This window comes from Triticum aestivum, chromosome 6D (genome assembly GCF_018294505.1).
Source record: "Triticum aestivum cultivar Chinese Spring chromosome 6D, IWGSC CS RefSeq v2.1, whole genome shotgun sequence".
Classification (NCBI taxonomy): domain Eukaryota; kingdom Viridiplantae; phylum Streptophyta; class Magnoliopsida; order Poales; family Poaceae; genus Triticum; species Triticum aestivum.
Genome location: NC_057811.1, coordinates 110365438 through 110382312, shown reverse-complemented (window position 1 = coordinate 110382312; position 16875 = coordinate 110365438). Strand labels below are relative to the sequence as shown.

Sequence of the window (16875 nt, the reverse complement as noted above, 5' to 3'; positions counted from 1 at the left end):
TCCTGCAAACGGATTAGCTAGCAGTTTCTCTATCATACCCGAAGGAATTTCAAAGTAAACATTTTCAGTAGGTTCAGTAGGTTGAGGAGCAACTCTTTGCTCTACTGGTCGGGGTGAAGATACCCCGAACAAGCCCCTCAGAGGATTACTTTCCATAGTAACAAGTGACAGTAAATTTCAGCACACTATATAATTTTTTTTCCTTACCAAATTCCACCTACCAAAGGCGCTTCACTCCCCGGCAACGGCGCCAGAAAAAGTCTTGATGACCCAAAAGTATAGGGGATCTATCGTAGTCCTTTCGATAAGTAAGGGTGTCGAACCCAACGAGGAGCAGAAGGAAATGATAAGCGGTTTTCAGCAAGGTATTCTCTGCAAGCACTGAAATTATCGGTAACATATAGTTTTGTGATAAAGTAATTTGTAACGGGTAACAAGTAACAAGTGTAAATAAAGTGCAGCAAGATGGCCCAGTCCTTTTTATAGCAAAGGACAAGCCTGGACAATTTCTTATATGAAGGAAAGTGCTCCCGAGGACACATGGGAATTATCGTCAAGCTAGTTTTCATCACGCTCATATGATCCGCGTTCGGTACTTTGATAATTTGATATGTGGGTGGACCGGTGCTTGGGTGCTGTCCTTACTTGGACAAGCATCCCACTTATGATTAACCCCTATTGCAAGCATCCGCAACTACAAAAGAAGTATTAAGGTAAACCTAACCATAGCATGAAACATATGGATCCAAATCAGCCCCTTACGAAGCAACTCATAAACTAGGGTTTAAGCTTCTGTCACTCTAGCAACCCATCATCTACTTATTACTTCCCAATGCCTTCCTCTAGGCACAAATAATGGTGAAGTGTCATGTAGTCGACGTTCACATGACACCACTAGAGGAGAGACAACATACATCTCATCAAAATATCGAACAAATACCAAATTCACATGACTACTAATAGCAATACTTCTCCCATGTCCTCAGGAACAAACGTAACTACTCAAAAAGCATATTCATGTTCATAATCAGAGGGGTATTAATATGCATAATGGATCTGAACATATGATCTTCCACCAAATAAACCAACTAGCATCAACTACAAGGAGTAATCAACACTACTAGCAACCTACAGGTACCAATCTGAGGCTTTGGGACAAAGATTGGATACAAGAGATGAACTAGGGTTTGAGAGGAGATTGTGCTGGTGAAGATGTTGATGGAGATTAGCCCCCTCCCGATGATTGGAGCGTTGGTGATGACGATGGCGATGATTTCCCCCTCCCGGAGGGAGATTTCCCCGGCAAAACAGCTCTGCCGGAGCCCTAGATTGATTCCGCCAAGGTTCCGCCTCGTGGCGGCGGAGTTTCTTCCCGAAAGCTTGCTTATGATTTTTTCTCGGACGAAAGACTTCATATAGCAGAAGATGGGCACCGGAGGGCCACCAGGGGGCCCACGAGGCAAGGTGCGTGCCCGGGGGGTAGGGCGGGCCTCCCACCCTCGTGGCCAGGGTGTGGCCCCCCTCTGGTATTTTCTACGTCAAGTATTTTTTATTAATTCCAAAAATGACTTCCATGAAGTTTCAGGACTTTTGGAGCTGTGCAGAATAGGTCTATAATATTTGCTCCTTTTCCAGCCCAGAATTCCAGCTGTCGGCATTCTCCCTCTTCATGTAAACCTTGTAAAATAAGAGAGAATAGGCATAAGTATTGCGACATAACGTGTAATAACAGCCCATAATGCAATAAATATCAATATAAAAGCATGATGCAAAATGGACGTATCACCTCCCTCCGGCAACCACATTTGCCTCACCACATTATGCCCCTGCTGTCCCTACGCCCATATCGCTACCGTTAATATAAAATCACATGAAGCATTAAGCAATGCCACCTAATGTCACTATTAAGTATGCAATCCCATCGCACAACACACACGTCTTATTAGTAGCAACCATCTGCGTTATTATCGGTCTTCACACACATTTCTAATTACAAACCTGTTTGCCGCATATCACACATATCTTGCTAAGTTGAACCGTTTCTGTTCTCATGTCTCAACGCAAACAGTTCATCCGAGTGAACCGCATGCTGTATATTGCACACACCTTGATCTGCTTGGCCGTTTCTTTTGTGTTGCCTAATCACAAATAGTTCATCCGAGTGAATCGTATGCTGTGTATCGCACACGCCTTCATCTGGCTGCCCGTTTTTTTGTTCCTCCTCATCGCAAACAGTTAATTGAACTGAACCGTATGCCCTTCATCGCACATGCAACTAAAACCTGAACCGTGTTTGATGCATCCATCATCGCAAACATTTTATACATTTTTGACGGTTTTCATACAACACCGTTTGCGATTATTGCATCGCACACAGTTTCTCGAAGGGTCTCTGATCGTAGTGTCGCGTTAGGAGCATCCTGCAGTAGTGTTAGGTCCGACCGTGGTCGAGAGTATTTTTCTAATGAATTTGATGCTTTTTGTGCGGAACATGGTATAATCCATGAGAGGACGCCTCCCTATTCACCTCAGTCAAATGGGGTAGCCGAAAGAAAGAACCGTACTCTAACTGATTTGGTTAACGCCATGTTAGACACATCGGGTCTCTCCAAGGCATGGTGGGGGGAGGCGATACTGACTGCATGTCATGTCCTAAACCGAGTTCCCACAAAGAACAAAGAGATAATTCCATTTGAGGAATGGGAGAAGAAAAGGTTGAAACTCTCTTATCTACGAACCTGGGGTTGTTTGGCGAAAGTCAATGTGCCAATTCCAAAGAAGCGCAAACTTGGACCAAAAACTGTGGATTGTGTTTTCCTGGGTTATGCTTTTCATAGCATTGGTTATAGATTCTTGGTTGTAAAGTCTGAGGTACCTGACATACATGTCAGTACGATCATGGAGTCGAATGATGCGACTTTCTTTGAAGATATCTTTCCCATGAAGGATATGGCTACCTCATCTAATCAGGAGATGCCTAGTTCATCGAATCAGGAACCAGTTACAATTACTGAACCTGCCATTTCGATGGAACACTTTGAAAATCCTGTGGAGGAGAACAATGAAATTCCTACTAGGAGCAAGAGACAGATGACTGCAAAATCCTTTGGTGATGATTTTCTTGTGTATCTCATAGATGACACTCCCAGTTCTATTTCAGAGGCCTATGCATCAGAAGATGCTGACTACTGGAAGGAAGCAGTTCGTAGCGAGATGGATTCCATCTTGGTGAATGAAACTTGGGAAATAACTGATCGTCCTTATGGGTGCAAACCTATAGGATGCAAATGGGTATTCAAGAAGAAGTTTAGGCCTGATGGTACTATTGAAAAGTACAAGGCTCGGCTCGTGGCTAAGGGTTATACCCAAAAGGAAGGTGAAGACTTCTTTGATACTTACTCACCTGTGGCTCGACTGACCACTATTCGAGTTCTACTTTCACTAGCTGCCTCACATGGTCTTCTCGTTCATCAAATGGATGTTAAGATTGCTTTCCTAAATGGAGAGTTGGACGAGGAAATTTACATGGAACAACCAGATGGGTTTGTATTAGATGGTCAGGAAGGAAAAGTGTGCAAGTTGCTAAAGTCTTTGTATGGACTTAAGCAAGCACCTAAGCAGTGGCATGAGAAGTTTGAAAGAACTTTAACAGCTGCAGGCTTTGTTGTAAATGAAGCTGATGAATGTGTGTACTATCGCCATGGTGGGGGCGAGGGAGTTATCCTTTGCTTGTATGTTGATGACATTTTGATTTTCGGAACAAATCTCAATGTTATTAAGGAGGTCAAGGATTTCCTATCTCGTTGTTTTGAGATGAAGGATTTAGGAGTGGCTGATGTCATTCTGAACATCAAGTTGTTGAGAGACGATGATGGTGAGATTACATTGCTTCAATCTCACTATGTGGAAAAGATCTTGAGTCGCTTTGGCTATAGTGACTGCAAGCCCTCTCCAACACCATATGATGCGAGTGTGTTACTTCGAAAGAATCGAAGAATTGCTAGAGATCAATTGAAATATTCTCAGATTATTGGCTCGCTTATGTACTTAGCCAGTGCTACAAGACCTGACATCTCTTTTGCTGTTAGCAAACTGAGTCGGTTTGTCTCAAAACCAGGAGATGTGCATTGGAAAGCTCTAGAGAGAGTTTTGCGTTATTTGAAAGGCACTGCGAATTATGGAATTCACTACACCGGGCACCCAAAGGTGCTTGAAGGGTATAGTGACTCAAACTGGATCTCAGATGCTGATGAGATAAAGGCCACGAGCGGATATGTATTCACTCATGGAGGTGGCGCTGTTTCTTGGAAGTCTTGCAAGCAGACCATCTTAACGAGGTCAACAACGGAAGCAGAACTCACAACACTAGATACAACTACGGTAGAAGTAGATTGGCTTCGTTGGCTCTTGAATGACTTGCCGGTTCTTAAGAAACATGTACCGGGTATCCTTATGAACTGCGACAATCAAACTGTAATCACGAAAGTGAGCAGCTCAAAGGATAACATGAAGTCATCAAGACACGTTCAGAGAAGGTTAAAGTCTATCAGGAAAATGAGAAACTCCAGAGTTATTGCATTGGATTATATCCAAACGTCTAAAAATCTGGCAGATCCTTTCACTAAGGGTCTATCACGTAATGTGATAGATAATGCATCAAGGGAGATGGGTATGAAACCCACAATATGAGTTGTTCACATTGGTAACCTAGTCTATGTGATCGGAGATCCCGTGAATTAGATGTGGAAGACAAGTTGTTGGTCAACTGAGAGGAGAGTATCCTTACTGTTAACAATACCACTCCGTGAAGATGCAATACTGTCCTAATCTGCATGGCAGGTTGATGTATATCTTAATGTGTTCTAAGTGGCTCACTGAAGCAGAGATGTCGTCCCGCAGAACATCTTTTGAAGAACGCACCTATATGAGTCTGATTGTTAAACGTCGCAATCTATGAGAGTAGGGTTCTCTCTAGTAAACTCATGAAAGGTCTCGGAGTATGACGCATAAGCTCCACCCGCGGGGAAGACCCACGGTAGCCACGTATCGGTCTTTATGTGAAGCTAGATTCGCAAAAAACTTGCAGTTCAAGGCCCAGTCCACTGTTCAAGTTGCTTACTAGTGTAGCATAGAGTTCTAGGTGGAAGTTCAACTTAACAGTCTCCACTGCAGTACCGGTAAAACAGTGTTTTGGAACCAAAGGCAAATTTTGTGTGCTCTGGGATCTGGTGGGGGATTGCTGGAATTTTGTCTATTTTGGGCCTAGCCTAATAGCAGTTTCAGAAATTCCTGATAAATCCTAGAGGCCCACACAGCCCATTCGTGCAAGGCAAGAGGTGGAACTAAAGATTAGTCCCACATTGCTAGTTTAGAGGGAGTTGGACCTCTTTATAAGGGAGGCTCTTTCTCCACATGTATGAGGATGAGAACAAGAGGGACATCCACGCGCGCTCCTCCTCCGCCGCCCGCCACGCCTCGTCATGACGCGCCGCGGGTTGCGGGAATGAGCCGAGCCGATGTTCACCAGAACTTTTTCTTCCTCTCGCCACAAGTTCCTGAGCACTGCGCTGCTGCTACGTTCTTCCCCATCCCGGCTTGCGGCGTGCACCGCAGGTCGGGACAGTAGGCCTCCGAAACCGCACCTCTTTGAGTCCTGTACGGGAGAAGGGTGATAAGGTGTTTGGGGAGCGCTTCGCGCGACTATTGATTTCTTCGTCACGGACGCCCCGGACCCCGACGACTTCTTCCCTGACGTCGACGACATGGCTGGCGAGGACACCGACCCCAAGTCCAGCGCTTCTGTTGCTGCTGTCCCGTACGTGTTCTTCCTCTTTCTATTAGAGGCCCTGCTACAGTTCCTTGTTCTAGTGTTTGCCCTAGACATGTTAGACTCTGTTTCATATATGCAACTTGCTATACTGTCTGCTCTAGATGTGTTTAGTTACAGTTCATATATGAAGATGCTGTTTACCTTCTCTTTTTCAAATCGCATGACTTATTTTATCACTGCTATACTAGTCGTGCTTTATCTAGTATTTCTATTAATAAAATCATTCAGTAAATTGCTCATATTTCCAACAGATTATATCTCTTTTCTGAATTATATCATATATGTGTAGGAAAACATCTTACATTATGAGACGGAGGAAGTATGTTTGTCTTTTGCCTTGAAGTCTTATTTTTTACCTGCTGTAACTTTTCTTGTTTGCATTTGCACGCGAGAGATGTTGAGAAACGCCATCCAACGCCCTTGGAATTTTATCTATCCTTCTATTTTTTCAAGATAATTCAAAACTATTGGCGAAAAAGTGGAGAAATGGGTTAGTCGTTCCATTACAATGTCATCAAGAACAAGAGAAAGAACGAATGTCCTGCTTTGGGATTTCGATTGAGAATCTGATCATCTAGTTAGTCAATTACAAATTGTTGTCGATGTTATGAATGTTGCTTGAAACCTTCATGTTACATGGGGTGTGATTTGTGTTGCAATCATTGTTGCGCTGATGATTTGAAGCAAAACTCTTGGTTTCTCCATAGCCAGGCATTTTCAGATTCTAGGATTCAATCATATGAATGAAACAACCAACATAGAGAAAAAAAATCGAAGTACTCTAATCCTTCATTGTTCCTTTGAAAATCCTTTGAATCAAATAGGCCATGATAATTCGCGGAGAAAAAATAATCGCTTCGTGCAGTACAAGCATGGCATGGCATTAGGATGGCCTTCAGAACTCCATCAATGATGCTTGGCTGTATGGTAGGACAGTACAAACGTTACTAGGCAAAGACTAGGAAGACACTTGGCGTCTGGGGAAGTGAAATGGTTCCAAAACCTGAGATGGTAGAAAATAGACGAAGAGAAGCAAAGGCATCACTCGGCGCGATGAACCAATCATCGGATCCGGTTGCGGTTTGACCAGCGTTGCGCTCAATTACGCATTTGCTTTCTCTAGCGACACATCTATCTTCTTTCTGTGGATGCTCAATCTTTCACATATTAATACTATGGTTTTTTCTATTTATGTGATTGTAAATTTTTGTGAACAAGAGAGGCATTTATAGGTTAGAAGAAACACGTTTGGTATTATTACCTTTCAAGAGACCGACACTTCAGTTTGAGCCCCATGGGCACGCATAGTGTGGATTTTCATACTAAGCGAACGGAGCGATACTCATATTTCCAACTCAAAGGTTTATGTTGCCTCCTCGAAGGAGGTTACCCAAAACCTGAACTAAATGGGCAATATGTATGGTTTGAAAAAGAGAGAGAAAATTGACCTTTTCACGAGAAATTGGTAGGTCTTATGATGACATCATGTCATGCGGCGGGCAAAAAACGTCGGTCTTATTAGTGCCACAACTATTAAGATTTTTAAATCCGCATTGAATTTTGATCAAGCCGACATCATCTTCATGTACATGCTCTTTCAACCTTGATCATCGTCGTTCTCTCTCTTTGATCGCGCACGCCCCTGCCCGATCATCGCCATTATTGGCCATCCTCTAGGCCAAAGAGTCGGCGGTTCCCCTCTTGTGCAACCCTAATCACCACAACTATATCACTGTTGTCTTCTTTGTTGGCATCATCGCCGAGCACCCGACACTAACACTCGAAGAAGGTGCTTTTGTCTCATCTCGAGCGATGATCACCGCGGTCAATTGGCAGCGTAGGGCTTCAGTTTTCAAATTACAATCAAGAGAATGAAATATGTTTTTTTTTTTCCTCAGGAAAAGTAATACACCATCTTCTATTTCCTGTACATGATTATTTTCTGGATAAGAGCGTCCTTCCATTCCTCCTGTTCAGCGTAAGCCATGGCCTGGCAGCAATCACCATCGCCGCCGGCGGCGAACTCACCGCCACCACCCGCTCCCACCACCGTAATCTCTCTCGACGAAGATCTCCTCCGCGAGATCTTCCTCCGCCTCCCCTCCCTCCCAAGCCTCGTCCGTGCCGCCCTCAGCTGCCGCACCTTCCTCAGCGCCGTCCGCTCGTCCCCCGCCTTCCGCCGCAGCTTCCGGGAGGCCCACCTGCCCCCTCTCCTGGGCCTCTTCTTCGACCCCGAAGTCCCCTCCATCCCCGCCTTCGCCCCCCTCCGCCGCCGCTCCGACCCTGACCTCGCGGCCGCCGTCCGCGGCGCCGATTTCTTCCTCACCCGCCTCCCCGCCGACGACGACACCTTCCCGGGGTGGGCCATAGAAGGCTGCTGCGACGGCAACGTCCTCCTCCAGAACTTCAGCCTGGAGCAACTCGCCGTCTACAACCCCCTCACGCGGGCCCTGGATCTCATCCCCGTGCCGCCCGACAAGATCTTCGAGGGCGCCCGCGGCGACGCCAAGTACCTTGGATGCTACATCCTCTCCTCCGAAGAGGGCGGCGAGCCGCTGCGCCTGGTCTACACCTGCCATGACAAGTCGCGGGCGCGTGCCGCCATCTTCTCGTCGGAGAGCAGGGAGTGGCAGATCTTCCCGTGGTCGGAGGCTGTGACGCCATTGCCTGAAGACGAGCACTGGCTTAAAGTTGGCACAATGGTGAATGGGTTCGTCTACTGGATACACACAAATGAAGCCTACATCCTCGTGCTGAACACCGCGACACTACATTTCTCCCAGATGGATTTGCCGCCGACCTTGGTGGCGCGCGATCTCATATTCAGGGTTGGCGAGACCAAGGATGGTAAGCCTTGCATTGTCTGCCCAATTGATTTTGAGCTTTTTGTTTGGGTCCGGGGAGCCGAGGATGATGGCATCGAGAGATGGATATTCGACCAGAGGTTTCCATTGGAGACGATTGTCGAGGTCACCGAGAGTACACTTGTGGAACATGGTGACCTGAAGGTTGTGGCCACTATTGGTGGATTTGTGTACTTCTCTACCATGGAAACGTTCCTTGATGGTCATAATCCTAGTTGGTTCATGTCTCTATGCATGGAGACAGGGGAGCTGGCCACGCTCTTCCAGAGGAGATTTGACGGCCATCCCCATCCCTACATCATGGCATGGCCTCCTTGTTTGATAGACAACCAGGTGCACCCTCAACTCGAAGGTGCTTGATGGAATGTGGACAAGGTATCATAACATTTCCTTCGTTTGGCCACTAGATGATGTTGTCCAGTAGTGTTATCTGTAAGATGACAATGAAAAAGACATTCTATTTGAGAAACGAGCAAATCGGATCATGTATATATGTAGCATTTGATGCTTGCTTGTGTTTCTATGTGGCTGCATTTCTGAACTGGTTCACATATTGCATTCCGCTTCCTTTGAGACAGAGATTCCACTTTGGCACTTTCTAATTGGCCTGGTTGTCTTCTTGGTTCGATGCTTCTGTTGTGTTGCCAGTTGCACTGAATTTGATAGTGTTCATATGTAAATGCTTGTAAGAGGTTCTGCTTGTTCTTTTTGTTTTCTCCTAAGCACTCCCTTGTTTTGTTTTCCCTCCCTTACCTTAATACGTATTTGAAATGAAATGCCCATCAATCTACTTGTATACAGTATTCCAATATGGGGCTTTTTCCCATGAAATACTTTCACTTGGGACTCCTGTCGATGAGATTAAAAAAGAAATTCGGCTTGGAAACCCAGTAAGAATAAAGCAGAAATTAGGTTAGCTGGATGGCAAGGGATGATCTTGACTACTGGTGGTTGACTTGTTGTGGTTACATCATTCCTTCACAACATGCCTCTTTACACGTAGGGGGTTAGAAAGTTAATTGATTTTTCAGAGCATAGTTTGTTGTGTTATGAATACCAACATATTAGGAAATATCGTTTAGTAGGCTGGTATATTTGTAGTTGTAGACCCAAACAACAGAGGATGGCCTGTAAAGTTAGGGGTTTTCGATCTTCAAACAATGAATAAGGTCTTACTAGCAGTATGGCTCTGTAAACTTAGGACACAGGATTGCTCTGGAAGAAAGTTTTGTAAGAGAAGTATGTCAAAACCAGTACATTACTTGTATTGAACACATAAATGGAGACTCTCAATTTTGGTCAGGTGGCCCTGATATCAAATATTCAATTCTATAAGCATTGCAGAAGAATCATTGGGGATGGAACTAATACCAGATTCTGGAAGAGTTGGTGTCTGGATAGAGAACCTTTAATCTCTTTGTTTCTTCTTGCATACGCTATATAATATCTGTCGTAGTTTCGGTGTCTCTGTTTCTGAAGTGCTAAATGAGGGGCGGGATGCCATATTTCTAAATTAGGGAATATGAGCAACAGCTGAAACAAGATGGGACATACGATCACATCCCTCCTTCTAAGAAGAGGATGGAAGGTTGAGATGCACTGGCAAATTTGTGTGGAATGAAACCATTGTTTATTTATTTCTGTCCTGTTCGCTTGTGAGGTTTGTGTGGAATATTAGCCTGATGTGCTTTTAATCTCTATTTAATTTGAAAATAGGAAAATATTTCTTCTAGTTACTGTTGGCATGGCATCATTTTTATTTGAACAATCTGGCATTTTAGAAATCAAGCTTGCTTTGAACAGAAGAGAATTTCTTATCCTTTAGTGATTCTTGATATGGCGAGGCATTGGCTAAACTTCTGATTCTTGATGCAGACAGTTAAGAGAACCCAGGAGAGCTGAAGTTGGGGGTAGAACTGCTTGGGGAAGCGGGAAATGAACTCATCAGGGCAACTAAAGATGGTGGATCACTCGTCAATTCCAGGGGCAGTGTGAGGTTCACCGGAGGTCGTCTTGCAACCAGAATACTTGTGTTTGTTGGCTAGTAGTGTTGATTAGGTAGGCTTCGATAATATCCAGAATTTTCTGTTCTATATGATCGTGTGTTCTGTGTTGTGCTGCTTTTGCCTTGTTTTATTTATTACTCCCTCTGTCTCAAAATGTAAGACATTTTTTAGTGTCAAAAAACGTCTTGCATTTTGAGACAGAGGGAGTATATATCACACTGAAGTTTACCGGATATTGTACAGCAGTAATGTAATTACCGACACGAGGCAGGAGAAATTAAGTCGACATATTCAGTTATTCACCATTTTTACTACCCCCATTCCAAAATACTACGAGGCAGAAAATGATGACTTCTCTTATTTACTTGGTCATGAACTCTTGGTGATGTTAGGAATGTATGCAAATGCCAGGGTTTATCTTGATACTTCGTAGTACTTTCTTCGTCCCAAAATAAGTGTTGCTAATTTAGTACTCCCTCCATCCCAAAATAAGTGACTCAACTTTGTACTAGCTTTAGGGAGTACAATTGTAGTAATCAGCGACACTTATTTCGGGACGGAGGGAGTAGACGTGGGTCTTCAAAACTTCAATGACCGTCACTGTCCGTTGGTTTTCTACTACTACCAGCGTGTGAATGCAGATGCAGTAAAGTTTGTACTCCTTGGCTGGGAACTCAGAATAATCAAGGCTTTTGGGTTTGGACAGCACCAAACGAGCTCTCCGCTGACAGAGACCAGGTCCCTGCGTGGTGGTAGGCTCAACGTTGTAAGCTCATCTATAAAATATAAACCGCCCAGGTGTGTAAAATTGGATCTCACCTCTGGGAAAGTCCACGGGTGCCTGGCAACGAAGCAACCCCTCTCTCATCTTCTTCGCCGCCTTCCGAAGTGAAGCCATCTGCGCCGTATCGCTGGCTAGGCAGCATCAATCCTTCCATCTCAAGCTCCATCCAGCCGCCTTGTCCAGGTAATTACCAAAACGTTTAGAATTTTATTTTTCATTGGTTAAAGCTCCATCTATCAAAGCTTCTTCAGGTAACAACCAAAACTTATTCGTGCTGCTGCAAATGGCATGATGGCTGGCTTTGTACAAAAACCAGCCGCTGAAACAAGCTGGTGCAGTACACTCTAGTTCTTCTATGACTTGGACTGAACACGACCAGAAGTTTGTCAAAATTTACCGAATCGTACACAACAAACTAGCGCAAGTGGAATTGATATATGGTCTTTTCATAGTAGTCACGCATTCATGGAATATAAGAGTTACTTACGCAAGCTTATCTTTTTGCAAAAATAAAAAGGCTGATGTCTGTTCCGTAATTTACAGATTATGCTCGAGTCAGTTTTATTTCGAGAAACTTATACTTGAGTTATTGGGGAGTTAGTTTTTGTTGCCTCATATGGATAACGTGATTGCCCTTGTTGTTTCAGACATACCGTCGTAACAATACCACATGGACCATGAAACTAATGCTAAACACAGTGTCCTGGAGCGCATGCTACTCGATGCAAGTGCAGAGCCGATAGGTCTGCCTCTTTCACTTCTGGAAGACATCACAAATGGTTTCTCTCATGATCGGCAAATTGGCAGTGGTGGGTTTGCAGTGGTTTATAAGGTACATTATTTCGCAACTGCCCCATTAATATTCTCAATCATATAGTTGATCTGAAACTTATATTGATGGTGACAAGGCATCTCATCACTGCAGGGAATACTCAGGAATGTGACGATTGCCGTGAAAAAGTTGTCCAAAACATTAGATATTCACGAGAAACAATTCAACGAAGAGGTTAGCTGTCTGATGAAGGCAAAGCACAAAAATATAGTTCGATTTCTGGGATACTGTTCTGACACACAAGGCAAAATGGTAGACTTTGAGGGAAAGCTTGTCATGGCAGATGTTCGGCAGAGGTTGCTCTGCTTTGAGTATCTACCTAGAGGGAGCCTTGATAAGTATATCACTGGTAAGATCATCTGGCACGTAACATGTGCTTCCATCTTCACTTTCTTGATCAATGATTATTAAATATTATATGGCTCAAGCATTCCACAATTATAGCACGATATGGTTAAAAATAGCATCTACGATTACAAAAGGATATAACTAATTACTAACTGTGTCGTGCAGTACCTGTCAACAATCTCTGATAATGAACCCCTCATTCTTCTCACCCCATTATAGGATCATCTTGTGTACTTAAATGGAGAGAGTGCTATCAGATCATCAAAGAAATCTGTGAAGGGTTACATTATCTCCATGTGGAGCGGCGTATTGTCCATTTGGATCTTAAGCCTACAAATATATTGTTGGATTGTAATATGGTTCCGAAAATTGCTGATTTCGGTCTCTCAAGGCGATTCTGTGAAAAGCAAAGCCAAATTCTTACTGCAGAAGTGAAGGGAACTTTGTGAGTTATCTATGGCTCATGTAGTCGTAATCTCTTTTTCCCCCTTGAGTGGGTAGGATGTATAGTGTTCCTTCTCTCATTCATTGATCCAACTTAATGCAGGGGATACATGGCACCAGAGTTTGTAAATAGTGGACAAATTACATTCAAGTCGGACATATATAGTCTTGGCATTATAATCACAGAAATACTGACGAGGCAGAAGGGATATCGTGATGTTGAAGATGTAAGACCAATCTTTGTTAACATTCCAAGATAAAAAGGCTAGGTTTAACATGACTCCAGAGGAGGAAGAAACCCCTTGGGTCTTTTTTATTAATTATAAGAAGGGCATGTGACGGCCTGCCGTTGCGAGCATGGAGGCTCGAATGAAGGTGGGCAGGGGCACATCAGCCTGCCCTTGCCATCCGGGCTATGCCTCGGTCCACTAAAGGCTAGATTTTAAAATAACCATGGAACACTTTTACTTGGTATTCTTTTAAATTCCTTTGTAGACAAATACATACAAACATATAAACTAAAAGGTATTACTGCTAATCTGGCTACTTGGTGGGTCGACTCTCTCCACGGCACGACGATGACAACTTCTAAGGAAAGTTTAGAGCGCAACCATGATGCTAACCTGGTGGATGATCTCGAAAGAGTGGAATGCGCACATGTTTGATAATGGAGCAATCAATGAAGATCAACTAACTAACAAGATCATGCAAGGGCTCCACTATTGGCACCAAGCTAGAATTACGGCTGCAGCCCCTTCTTCATACACGAGCCACCTTGAGCTTGCTAGCTTCTTTTTTCCTTATGAGCCTGTAAATATCCTGCTTGTATTTCCCTTGCTATGCCAGTTTCTCTTAATGAATGAAAATTAGCGCTGCTACATTTCATAAAAAAGGGTATAAAATACAGTCATATAAATATTAATTGTAGGAAAACTTTTTACTTGTTTTTGTAATACCTGAAGCAAATTTCATAGTTGTGTTTAATCTAACTTTTCGGCAATTTTTGTTGTTCGTTTGATGTTTGAATTTGTGTCATCTGGCGGGTTAACACATTGCATAGGGTTTGTTTGAATTTGTGTCATCTGGCGGGTTAACACATTGCATAGGGTTTGTATGTACTACTATTACATACTTTAATTTAATAGTTTCCCATCTCATAACACACTATTGCAATTCCGTAGGTACTTGATATCTGGAAGAATAGGTTGCAGCAGGAATCACAGAGAGACATACATTTGGAACAAGTACGAGTATGCGCTGAGATAGCGATAGAGTGTGCTGATTATAACCCGGCAAAGAGGCCAGTTACAAAACATATAATTAATAGGCTTGATGAAACAGAAAGTACAAGCAGGTCCACTGAAACTAGTGGGAGTACTTCATCAGTAGCTCAGGTAAGTTCATCAGATGCATAGACTTAAATTCTCAAGAATCTTGTGTACATTTTCATTCACTTTTGATGTTCCTGGCTGGTGGATGAGGTGATGTTTCGTTGGTTATTCATCAGGCAGAAAAGGAGTCCAGTGAGCAGCATCAGTGGATACCTAAGGTACCAGGAGAGACAAGTGATGAGGTGAATTCTCCGCTAGACTGCAAACCAGAAACACTAAAGAGAACCAGAGTATATATATAGGAGAAAAAAAAGAACCGTGCATCTCTTTTATAAGAGTGCTTATGTGAGATCAGGAGCTCTTTTGAGTTTACGAATACCTAAGTATAGTATACCTCATATGTATTTTAGTTTTACAATTGATGCAACTAATTTTTTGTTATTGGCAGGACTGTCGAATGGAGGTGGGCACAATTTTGATGAATCGCTATGAAATTGGGAGGCTCTTAGGACAAGGGGACTTGGCAAAGGTATATTATACTCAGGATCTCACAAGTGGACAAGGTGTTGCAATAAAGATGATTGATAAGGACAAGGTCTCAAGCGTTGAGCTGATGGTGCGGATAAAGAGGGAGATTACATTAATGAATCTGTCAAGACATCCAAACGTCCTGAAACTTGTGGAGGTTACGGCTAGCAAGAGCAAGCTTTATTTTGTTTTGGAGTATCCTAAAGATGGTGACCTTTACACCACAAATGTCATTGGAAGGTTAAGTGAGGATGCTGCGAGGAAGTACTTCCATCAGTTGATTGGTGCCGTGGAGTACTGCCATAGCCAAGGTGTTTATCATCGCAACTTGAATCTAGAAAACATACTCCTGGACGAGAATGGCAACCTAAAAATCTCTGATTTTGGTCTAAGTGTCCTACCTGGGTCCAGGGAAGATGGCCTCTTCCATTACCCCTGTGGAACTCCAGCTTATGTTGCTCCCGAAGTGCTTAGCTGGAGAGGCTATGACGGTGCGAAGGTCGACATATGGTCCTGTGGAGTAATTCTATTTGCGCTGGTGGCTGGTTACCTTCCTTTCCAAGGCACAGATCGTACAGATTTGTTTAATAAAATTTCCTTAGGGAAATATGAATGCCCTTCTTGGATTTCTGTTAAGCTGAAAGATATACTACGTAAGATTCTTGATCTAGATCCAAGCACCAGGGCTTCTGTTTCAAGCATAAAGGCAAGCGCTTGGTACGGAAATCTCATTGAGGTAAAGGCTTACAAAGGTGAAGCCACAACCTCTGAATCGACAGAGTGCAGTATGTTATCAAAGAGAAAGACAAAATGCAGTGACTCATTAGGGAATCGAGCGCCATCAAGCTTCACTGACTCGAATGCAGTTGGCGTCATTTCTCTCTCAATGAAATTTTACTTATCCAATTTGTCTGAGAAAAAGTTAGGGCTGTGGGAGAACAAATTTACCGCTAGGCTGCCAGCAGAAACTTTACTTGCCAAGTTAAATGAACTGGCTGAGCATTTGAAGCTCAAAGTTATGAAGAAAGAAAACAGTGTTCTGAAATTGGTAGCACGAGAGGAAGGAATGGGAAGACTCGAGCTTGACGCAGAGGTCTTTGAGATTGCGCCTTCTTTTTTATTAGTTGAAATAAAAATAGCAAATGGAGATAAAGAGTATGAACTACAGATGAAAGTGAAAGGTGCGATAAGGCTTGTGTTTAAGGATATGGTTTCGGCTTGGCAAGATGATTCTCACACGCAACAACCACAATTTACATTGTTTGGGTAGAAGTGAGGCACTTAGACAGCAACCATCACTGCACTTACTTTCAACAAAATTGTACTATTGATTTGTGAAAATTTCAGTCATTTTAGTAGACACCCGCTGAACCAGTTAGTTGCGCGAATGTATGGGCCGGCCCAATAGTGTGTTAATCATTTCGTTCGTTCGTCGGTCGTTCGCTGATGTGTTCGTTCATTTTTTTTCTTTTCCTTTTTCCACTTTCTTATTTCTTCACTGATTTTTTTGGTTTTCTATTTTTTGTCTTTATACTTTGCCTTTTTTGTTTTTTCTTTCATTTTTCTTTTGGTTTTTCTTTTATTTCTTTCATGGGTTTCATCAGTTTTTCTTTTCTTTCTCATTTTTCTTATTTTTTGCTTAGATTTTTTCTTTCTTTATTGGTATTCAACGTTTTTTTTCTTTGTTTCCTTATCGGTTTTCACTCTTTTCCATTTTTTGCACTTGTTTCTTCAATTTTCTTTTTTGTTTTTTTCGTTGGTTTCTTTTGTTCCTTTTTTGTTTTCATTTTTTCTTTGTTTATTTTGGTTTTAATAGTTTTTTGTTCTAATACACGTTTAACATTGTTTAGATACAAGTTTCACTTTTTTAATACTCCCTCTGTCTCAAAATAAGTGTCTTAACTTTGT

The 16875-nt window shown here is 42.9% G+C and overlaps 2 protein-coding genes across 2 annotated transcripts; both read left to right on the top strand.

The window, feature by feature from the left end:
* The first annotated feature begins 7596 nt into the window (after nt 1–7596).
* On the top strand, nt 7597–10828 carry LOC123143931 (uncharacterized). The gene is made up of 2 exons (XM_044562918.1): nt 7597–9069; nt 10570–10828. The coding sequence occupies exon 1, from the start codon at nt 7816–7818 to the stop codon at nt 9052–9054; it is 1239 nt and encodes a 412-aa protein (XP_044418853.1). The 5' UTR covers nt 7597–7815; the 3' UTR covers nt 9055–9069; nt 10570–10828.
* Nucleotides 10829–11402: 574 nt separating this feature from the next.
* Nucleotides 11403–16363, top strand: LOC123143929 (CBL-interacting protein kinase 26). Its single transcript, XM_044562917.1, has 8 exons — nt 11403–11667; nt 12132–12316; nt 12410–12665; nt 12884–13109; nt 13212–13335; nt 14290–14502; nt 14616–14681; nt 14888–16363. The coding sequence occupies exons 2-8, from the start codon at nt 12155–12157 to the stop codon at nt 16235–16237; spliced, it is 2397 nt and encodes a 798-aa protein (XP_044418852.1). The 5' UTR covers nt 11403–11667; nt 12132–12154; the 3' UTR covers nt 16238–16363.
* Nucleotides 16364–16875: the final 512 nt, after the last annotated feature.

Bases quoted from the DNA above. Each gene is read 5' to 3' on its own strand.
- LOC123143931 (XM_044562918.1), top strand. From the start codon at position 7,816: ATGGCCTGGCAGCAATCACCATCGCCGCCGGCGGCGAACTCACCGCCA.
- LOC123143929 (XM_044562917.1), top strand. From the start codon at position 12,155: ATGGACCATGAAACTAATGCTAAACACAGTGTCCTGGAGCGCATGCTA. The intron at 13,110-13,211 runs GTGAGTTATCTA...AACTTAATGCAG, and splicing joins GCAGAAGTGAAGGGAACTTT to GGGATACATGGCACCAGAGT. The intron at 14,682-14,887 runs GTGAATTCTCCG...TGTTATTGGCAG, and splicing joins CAGGAGAGACAAGTGATGAG to GACTGTCGAATGGAGGTGGG.